Source organism: Oncorhynchus mykiss, chromosome 27, assembly GCF_013265735.2.
Source record: "Oncorhynchus mykiss isolate Arlee chromosome 27, USDA_OmykA_1.1, whole genome shotgun sequence".
Lineage (NCBI taxonomy): Eukaryota > Metazoa > Chordata > Actinopteri > Salmoniformes > Salmonidae > Oncorhynchus > Oncorhynchus mykiss.
Genome location: NC_048591.1, coordinates 27596853 through 27605480, shown reverse-complemented (window position 1 = coordinate 27605480; position 8628 = coordinate 27596853). Strand labels below are relative to the sequence as shown.

Below are 8628 nucleotides of genomic sequence, written 5' to 3'. Positions count from 1 at the left end.
CTGTACATAGCCCACCTATAATTTAGCCCTATCAACTACCTCTTTCCCAACTGTATTTAATTTATTTATTTATTTAGCTCCTTTGCACCCCATTATTTTTATTTCTACTTTGCACATTCTTCCATTGCAAAACTACCATTCCAGTGTTTTACTTGCTATATTGTATTTACCTTGCCACCAAGGCCTTTTTTGCCTTTACCTCCCTTCTCACCTCATTTGCTCACATTGTATATAGACTTGTTTATACTTTATTATTGACTGTATGTTTGTTTTACTCCATGTGTAACTCTGTGTTGTTGTATCTGTCGAACTGCTTTGCTTTATCTTGGCCAGGTCGCAATTGTAAATGAGAACTTGTTCTCAACTTGCCTACCTGGTTAAATAAAGGTAAAATAAATAAATAAAATAAACATACACACCATGTAAATATCAATAAACAGAGGAACACATGCTACAAATAGTTAGTGACTACCTACCAGTCAATTAAATTAGATTATTCAGAAAAATAACATTGTTATAAGAGACAAATTGCCTTTAGACAACATAAATGACTGCATCTGGACACAGGTCAAAACTACTCTGACGAGCTCAAGTTACCAGCTATGTATGGTTTCAACACTTACATTTATTGAGTTATTGAAAAGTATCCTACAAACATTGTTCGAATGTGAAAGTGATCAGGTTTTCTGAAACAGGTGTGTTCGTATTGAAGATCCCTGAGATTGTGGACAGTAGGACTTGTGTGAACAGGTGTGAACAGACTGAAGATAATGATGTTTTCCTTTCTCTGTCTTTCAAAACTCAGGAACAGTTTGAATGTTTTTTTATTGTAATTTAAACAATGGTATGGATGATTAAGCTGGATCTTTCTCTCTGAATCAGGAGTGCACTTTCATTCTCCCAATTTTTCCAAAAGCCCAATCTGAGCAACCTTTTGCTATAAACCCTGTCTTTCCCATTGTTGTTTCAAAAGTGGAAAATGATCAATTCGATAATCACACATAATGGGCATTTCACAGCCAGGACTTTTGATCCTTCCCATCAAGGCCATGTTGGCCAGTTTAACCTTCACCCGTTCCCTCTCTTCCGGAGTCCTCTTGGAGGTGCACTCCACAGTAGAGTCGGTCTCAAAGGAGATGGCTGGGACGTGAGTGAGCAGGTGGCCCCCAGCCTTCTCCTGGGCCATGGGCGTGGGAGTCTGCAGGACCAGCCCGTGCGTCGCTTGTTGATGTCGAAGGTAAAAGCTAAGAGGATACACACAAACATTGACCATATAATGTAATGTTGTTACATGTAACTAACTAGCTTGACTTGCCACCGTGTGAAACATGTATGCTACCATATGTTACTAAAAAGAGCTGACAATATTATAAAATGTAATCCAGGAGTTTGTTTGAATTCTGGTTCTCTCACAACACAAGTCACTCAGAAAAGCATCTGTAGGCAGAAGCATGCTACATGTACATTTGGCATTTGAAAAAACTACAGCTGTGCTATGCTACCGGATGCAAAATGTATCTGTATCATAAAAGTGTAGTGCAATATTCCCTTTTTTTGCCACACACACATACTCTCTCTCTCACTAGGGACAAATGTTTTGGCTACTTGTCCAGAGAGGTTTGAGCTTTAGAAGTGGATCTGCAGCAAAAGTAGACCTTTATTGCCATCTACAGGTCAAAGGTCAGACTGGCATTCAGTAAAATGTAAACATGGGCGATCCACAGAAAATGGAAATGTGTGTGTTTGTTTGAGAAGTTAAACCAGTTAATTCCCTTATAACTGAGTGTCCTGCATCATGTATTATTTTATTGGTTGTAAATTAAATACTGTTTATTTTACAGTACATGTATTTTACACTGAATCATTGATATCTGGTTGAATGTTGGTTGTGGGTGTAACGGTGTAACTGGCGCCTCTGGGCTGAGGGGCTCTGGCGCCTCTGGGCTGAGGGGCTCTGGCGCCTCTGGGCTGAGGGGCTCTGGCGGCCTCTGGGCTGAGGGGCTCTGGCGGCCCCTGGCTGACTGGCGGCCCCTGGCTGACTGGCGGCCCCTGGCGGCCCCTGGCAGACTGGCTGCCCCTGGCAGACTAGCGGCCCCTGGCAGACTGGCGGCACTGGCGGCCCCTGGCAGACTGGCGGCACCTGGCAGACTGGCGGCACTGGCGGCCCCTTGCGGGTGGGCCGGGCGGCGCTGGGCAGACGGGTGGCTCAGGCGGCGCTGGGCAGACGGGTGGCTCAGGCGGCGCTGGGCAGACGGGTGGCTCCGGCAACACTGGACTGAGTAGCTCTCGTAGCGCCGAACAGGCGGGAGACTCCGGCTGCGCTGGAGAGGAGGAAGGCTCTGGCAGCGCTGGAGAGGCGGGAGGCTCCGACAGCGCTGGAGAGGAGGAAGGCTCCGGCAGCGCTGGACAGGCGGGAGCCCCTGTAAGGATGAGCCGGAGAGACAGCCTGGTGCAGGGGGCTGCCACCGGAGGGCTGGTGCGTGGAGGTGGTGACAGATAGACCGGACCGTGCAGGCGCACTGGAGCTCTTGAGCACCGAGCCTGCCCAACCTTACCCGGTTGAATGGTCCCGGTCGCCCTGCCAGTGCGGCGAGGTGGATTAGCCCGCACTGGGCTATGCAGGCGAACCGGGGACACCGTGCGCAAGGCTGGTGCCATGTAAGCCGGCCCAAAGAGATGCACTGGAGACCAGATGCGTAGAGCCGGCTTCATGGCACTTGGCTCGATGCCCACTCTAGCCCGGCCGATACGCAGAGCTGGAATGTACCGCACCGGGCTATGCACCCGCACTGGGGACACCGTGCGCTTCACAGCATAACACGGTGCCTGCCCGGTCTCTCCAGGCCCCCGGTAAGCACAGGAAGTTGGCGCAGGTCTCCTACCTGGCTTCGCCACACTTCCTGTGTGCCCCCCCCCCCAAGAAATTTTTGGGGCTGACTCTCGGGCTTCCATCCACGCCGCCGTGCTGCCTCCTCATACCAGCGCCTCTCCACCTTCGCCGCCTCCAGCTCTTCTTTGGGGCGGCGATATTCTCCAGGCTGTGCCCAGGGTCCTTTACCTTCCAATTCTTCCTCCCATGTCCATTCCTCTTTTCGCTGCTGTAGCTGTTGCCCGTTACCACGCCGCTTGGTCCTGTTGTGGTGGGTGATTCTGTAACGGTTCTCTTGCGGTGAAAGAGAGGCGGACCAAAACGCAGCATGGTGATGATTCATGTTTGTTTAATAAAGGAAAACTATACATGAATAAACTACAAAACAATGAAATGTGAAAACCTAAACAGTCCTATCTGGTGCAAACACAGAGACAGGAACAATCACCAGTCTGAAACCCAGGCTACCTAAATATGTTTCCCAATCAGAGACAATGACTAACACCTGCCTCTGATTGAGAACCATATCAGGCCAGACATAGAAATAGACAAACAAGACATCCAACATAGAATGCCCACTCAGATCACACCCTGACCAACCAAAACATAGAAACATACAAAGCAAACTATGGTCAGGGTGTGACAGTGGGACATATCTGAAGTACTATGTGTGTGAGCTCAATGAATAACACTGTGTGTGTGTGTGGGTGGGTGGGGGGGGGGGGGGGGGTGCATGTTCTATACATTATTCAGGACAACATTACTTTGTTTAGCCTACACCGTGACTATGACTGCATAATAAACTAAACTAAATATACTATGTATTTTCTAATCAAATGTGTTAACAGGGCAACACTAAAGAAGACAAAGGCCATCAATTCAATGCAAATATTACTGTATTAAAGGAAATTGTTGTATTAAGCTTGCTTTGAAAACCGTTTGAATGGCTTGGATAGGCCTATGGAGATGGTGGAAAACATCCTGATTAGAAGGTGACTTTTGCGAGGCTTCTCCTGTTGAGAGGTGGAGGGAAGACCCTCTGGGAGTCCAAATGTGGCAGGATGTGCCACTATGTTGGGCGACAGAAGAGAGAGAGAGTTGACATGCACTTTCATTTAGAAATGATGGTATATTGTATTCTTAGTTTCAACTCATTATTACTTTCACAAATAAATGAGAACCAGAATCTTGAGATTTGGAAACTATAAATAATTTTACATAAGAGATTACTATCGATAATATATAATGTACTGTATATAGGGTTTAATATTTTTGCAATAGCAGCTTTGTACACCAATATCTCAAACAGTAAATGTCCTGCTGTATGGACTTACACATGATATCTTCAGCAGTAGTCTGGTCTTTGGATTCAGAATGACGGGAATTCTTATTGGAATCCTTCTTGTTTCCCATCATGAATGGCTAAAACAAAAACATGTCAAAACAACTGTCAAAGCAGAACAATCTCACGGTAATAACGATCACATCTTACACACCAGCACAACAAGATTTATAAATGGTTTTGGAATTAATGGATGGTTTTACATTTTCTCTAAATAACATTGTTTACTCACATTGACACAATTGTTAACTTAAATAAGTGTGATGTACCTTTAAGTTGAATTTCAGTCTGGCAAGCCTTTGTAGGAAAGACAGCTTCCCTCTGGTAGCCTTCACATCTTCAGCCATGAGAAGAGCATCTGGCCTGGTGGCTTCGAAAGATGTTCTTGAGGCTGCTCTTGATGCCTCGTTATAACTGTGGAGAAGCTCCTTGCTCAATGACTTCACAAGAATCCTATTGAAAGTGGAGTCCTGAGTCGACACGGCCAGTTGGAGTATTTTCTCTGAGCCAAACTCCTTCAACAGATGTTTGTAGACGGTGCTGTATACTTTGTGACTCTTCAGGTTCTTGGGATAAGCTTGGGTCTCAGAGCAGCCTGACCATGCACAGAAGGCAGCTATAACTTTTGGAATCAGGTCTTGTGACGTGCGTGTGACGTCAGTTGGGTACAGATCAGTTTGGGTTTGGATTTTTGACAGAAGTCTCACCACTAACATGCTGATGAGGCCGGTGAAGTCATCATCACCGACTAAGTTGTCAGTGGATGGGGTTGAAAGCGAAGCAACATCCGGGCTGGTTGAATTCTGATCACAAACAATGCTCTGAGGTACACCGAAACAACTGATGGTATCCCTTTCCTCAGCATCTATGTTGGCCTCAAAGCCTCGTGCAGCATTGGAGGTCCCACTTGTTGTCATGCTGATGGCGGAGAAAGATGGCAGAGGGTAGGACTTACCACTCAGTAGACTGCCTATATCAGTTACAGTTCCGGTTGGAGATGACCCTCTGCTTTGTGCATCAGAAACCACAGAGTCCATGACCTGGCTTACCATTACTTTGGTAAACAGGCTGACTGTGTCACTAAATGCTGATGTAGAAAAAGAACATGAAATCCTATCTTCAGATACGCTAGCCGGCACACTAACTCCCTGAGCCAAACTCATTGAAGCTGTAGAGGGCACAAGGCTAGGAAGCAAGAGGCGCTTCACAGACTCCTCTGCAAAAAGCTGAACCAGCTTGTAAGCTGTGGGCTTCCCCACCGTCTTGTCATTCCTCTTCAGCTCAGTAAGGACTGTATCGGATGCACTCTTTCCAGCCGCCACTGTCAGAACCAGAGGGGTCAAGTTGCTCTCAGAAATGATGCGGTTGACTTGGTGAGTAAGATCACGTGAGAGAGCACCAATCCTACCCTGAGATATGAGCTCCTCCAGTCTTGCTATTGCAGCTGTTAGATCAGGGTGGAATGCAACCTCCCCTTCTTCCTCTGGATGTACCTCCTTTATGATGGTATCCACTATTGCAGACATGCTTTCCCTGGCATCACACACCAATGTTTTTGGCTTAGTAGATTTGCCCATGTCGATGACTGAGCATCTCACAATGGGCTGAGTAATACTCTCTGGTAAATCAGAAGAGATGGGAGTGCCAGGGAGTGAAAATTCCCACTCTGACTTCTTTGATCTGGCAGATGAGGATGACAACGAGGAGGAAGAACGCTGTGGCGCTTGATAGATCAGTTCCTCACCACATTCACTGCTTACCCTTTCAACATCCTTCAGCATCATTCCAACCACATTCTCTATTTGTGAAAGCGCAGTCACCGTTTGGTCAGATTTTGACAGCTCTTTCTGAATTGAAACCAGAATATGGCTGAGGGTCTTTTTGGCTTGAGCTGTTGTTGCTTTGACTTGATTTTGCCATGTAAAATAATTCCTCATCTTTGTCTTCACATTGTGGTAAATAGTCTTTGCAGTTGTCCAGATCTTCTTCTCAGATACTTCCAAACCAGACTGTGAGCCTTTGGGTGTGGCCTCAGTGTACTCTGAGGTTTTCTCATCACTCTGTTGAAGCATAGAGTCTGCCTGCCATAGAGTAGTAGAAGACTCTGTGGGTGGGAAAAGGCTCTTCATGTCATTTGTAATTGATCCAACGATTTCAAAAGCAGTTATATCTGTATGCCTTAAGGAAATTGTTGATTTTGCTGGCAACATCTGAGAATCTGTCTGGCTGGAACTGACTTGGCTGGGAAAGCTACTGACTGATTTGATCAGTATTTTTCGCACTTCGTTGGTAGCGTTCATCTGGAACTCCTCACTGGAGAGTTTCTCAATGACTGAGGCTGGAGTATCTCTTAATCCTTCCAACCATGAAGAACCAGACACAGGCATGTCTTCTAGATAAGACATGACACTGTCCAAAAAGCCACAGACTTCAAGGGAGTTGTAAGAGGAACCCTCTGCAACAGATGATGTGCATTCCAAATCTGCCACCTCTGACCTATACATGGTCACAATCTGGGACAAGACCTCTCTGGTGCAGGGCACCATGTTGGAATCACAGAGAGACAGTAATGGTTGAGAGTTCTCACTTTGGCATTTACGGAGAGAACCAAGTCCTGTTGAGTTGACCACTTGCAGTATTGCCTCACTCTTACTGGTTTCAGGTTGCTCTGGTGTTTTCTCTCCTACAGAGTCAGTTGAATCACATCCATCAGATAAAGAAGATGAACTACGTTCTGATATAGGGGATTCACTCCTACATGGGGAAGGCAAGCTCAGGATTGAAACAGGCAGATCACTGGAGTCAGTATGCTCCAGAAGCACAGCACTGGAGTCAGCTTTTTCCATAAGTTCTTCCCCTTGGACTGGAGCTCCACCCATTCTGAGGAACAATGTCTCCAGCTTTGCCTGAAGTCTCTCGCAGAGTCTACGAGCTGCATGGAAGGGTTTCCGCTTTGTCGTACAGTGTCCCACTTGGGTATCTCTCTGGGTGCTTGTTGGCTGATCTAATTCAGCATACTGCACAATGTCCTTGACATCTTCAACAAAGTTATCAATTATTTTTGATGCCTCAGATTCTACTTTGGTCTGTATGAGCTCAGTGGCCGCAGAATCAAGGATCCTGTCAGATGGGCTAGATGCATTCATCAAGCTTGGAGTGGTACTAAACGAATGAGAAGGTTGAACCATACCAGAGATATCGCTCATTAACCTTCTCACAAGAATTTCACTCACAGCCTTTGAGGCTTTGGTCTTGAACTTCACACTAAACAGAGTGCCAAGATTTTGCATCATTGCTTTGCAAGATGTACATATTATGTTCAGCTCCTCTGGAACAGGAGAGTCTTCAACATCCAGGTGCTCCACTACAAGGTCACTGCCAGATGCCAACATTTTAACTTTCACAGCCACTTCTCGAAAAACCTTAGCCAATTCCGGATCTTCTTTTTCCAATTCACCCACCATCTCTGCGATAACAGTCATCACTTCTTCTGTTGCAGGTGGAATGCATGACTCTAATACAGAGGTAGAGCTCTGGTCCTCTGGGGTGGTGTGATCATCAAAACATTTCTGGACCATGTTGACCATTTGTTCAGCGGCCTGGGTACCAGAAGAAATAGGGGAGGACCGCCCTGAAATGGCTCTGCTGATGGTCGCAGAGAGGGCAGAGTTAAGCTGTTCGACCACCACCTTGATAAGACCAACAGTCAGCTCAGGTGGGCAAGAGGACAGGATATTATGATCAGACAGTTGCTCCTGGACACTTTTGATGATTCTGTCCTCTGTCATTCCCAGGAGGACTTTCACTGAGGTCTGGGAACTTTAAAACGAACAAGCAAAGCATGATAATTCCTGTCTTAACTTGGCAAATCGGTCAAGCGTTGTAATTTTAGTATTCTAAATATCTACATGTCCTTTTGATCGCTTTACATGCTCATTCATTTGAATATGCTCAAAGGCTGATACATTACATGTTGTACTACATCAGATAGAGTAAATTGCATTGGCTAACACTGGGATAGATGATCTCGGTGAAATCCATACATGAAAACCTTGAGGGGAACATACCTCTTAGAAGAGGGTGTTAGGGACCTGAGATGTTGAGCATTATACATTTTCTTCGCCAGATATCTAACTTCCTGGATGAGCTCCAGTCTTTCCTGATCAAAGGCAGCAAAGGATCTTGCACTGCCACCCCTCTTGGGTGAGTCAGTGTCATCGTCAGCAAAGTCCTTTACCCCAAGTACGCGGGCCAGGGCTGGCAGCAGGATCTGCAGGGTGGTCTGTGCGATGAAGGTTACAATTGTCTTGCACAATTTGGCAAGCTGTTCCTTCGTCATCTGTTTTGAACAAACAGAACAAAAACAGTCTTTTCAATGGAACTGTGATGTAAAGTATTCTAGATCGAACAGAATGCA

At 46.1% G+C, this 8628-nt stretch overlaps 1 protein-coding gene across 2 annotated transcripts; it reads right to left on the bottom strand.

The window, feature by feature from the left end:
• Positions 1-416: 416 nt before the first annotated feature.
• On the bottom strand, positions 417-6097 carry LOC118944774. Of its 2 annotated transcripts, none has more exons than XM_036965675.1 (4): positions 4481-6097; positions 4204-4291; positions 3797-3938; positions 417-1244 (listed from the first exon to the last, which is right to left on the bottom strand). In XM_036965675.1, the coding sequence occupies exons 1-4, from the start codon at positions 5993-5995 to the stop codon at positions 938-940; spliced, it is 2052 nt and encodes a 683-aa protein (XP_036821570.1). In that variant the 5' UTR covers positions 5996-6097; the 3' UTR covers positions 417-937. The 2 variants fall into 2 exon arrangements, with proteins under 2 accessions (XP_036821570.1, XP_036821571.1); XM_036965676.1 differs by having other exon boundaries at positions 3806-3938.
• Positions 6098-8628: the final 2531 nt, after the last annotated feature.

Excerpts from the sequence above, each read along its gene's own strand:
- LOC118944774 (XM_036965675.1), bottom strand. The coding sequence starts at position 5,995 with ATGATGCTGAAGGATGTTGAAAGGGTAAGCAGTGAATGTGGTGAGGAA. Across the intron at positions 4,292-4,480 it reads GACTGAAATTCAACTTAAAG|CCATTCATGATGGGAAACAA; the intron begins GTACATCACACT and ends TTTTTGTTTTAG. Across the intron at positions 1,245-3,796 it reads CCATTCAAACGGTTTTCAAA|CTTTTACCTTCGACATCAAC; the intron begins GCAAGCTTAATA and ends GTATCCTCTTAG.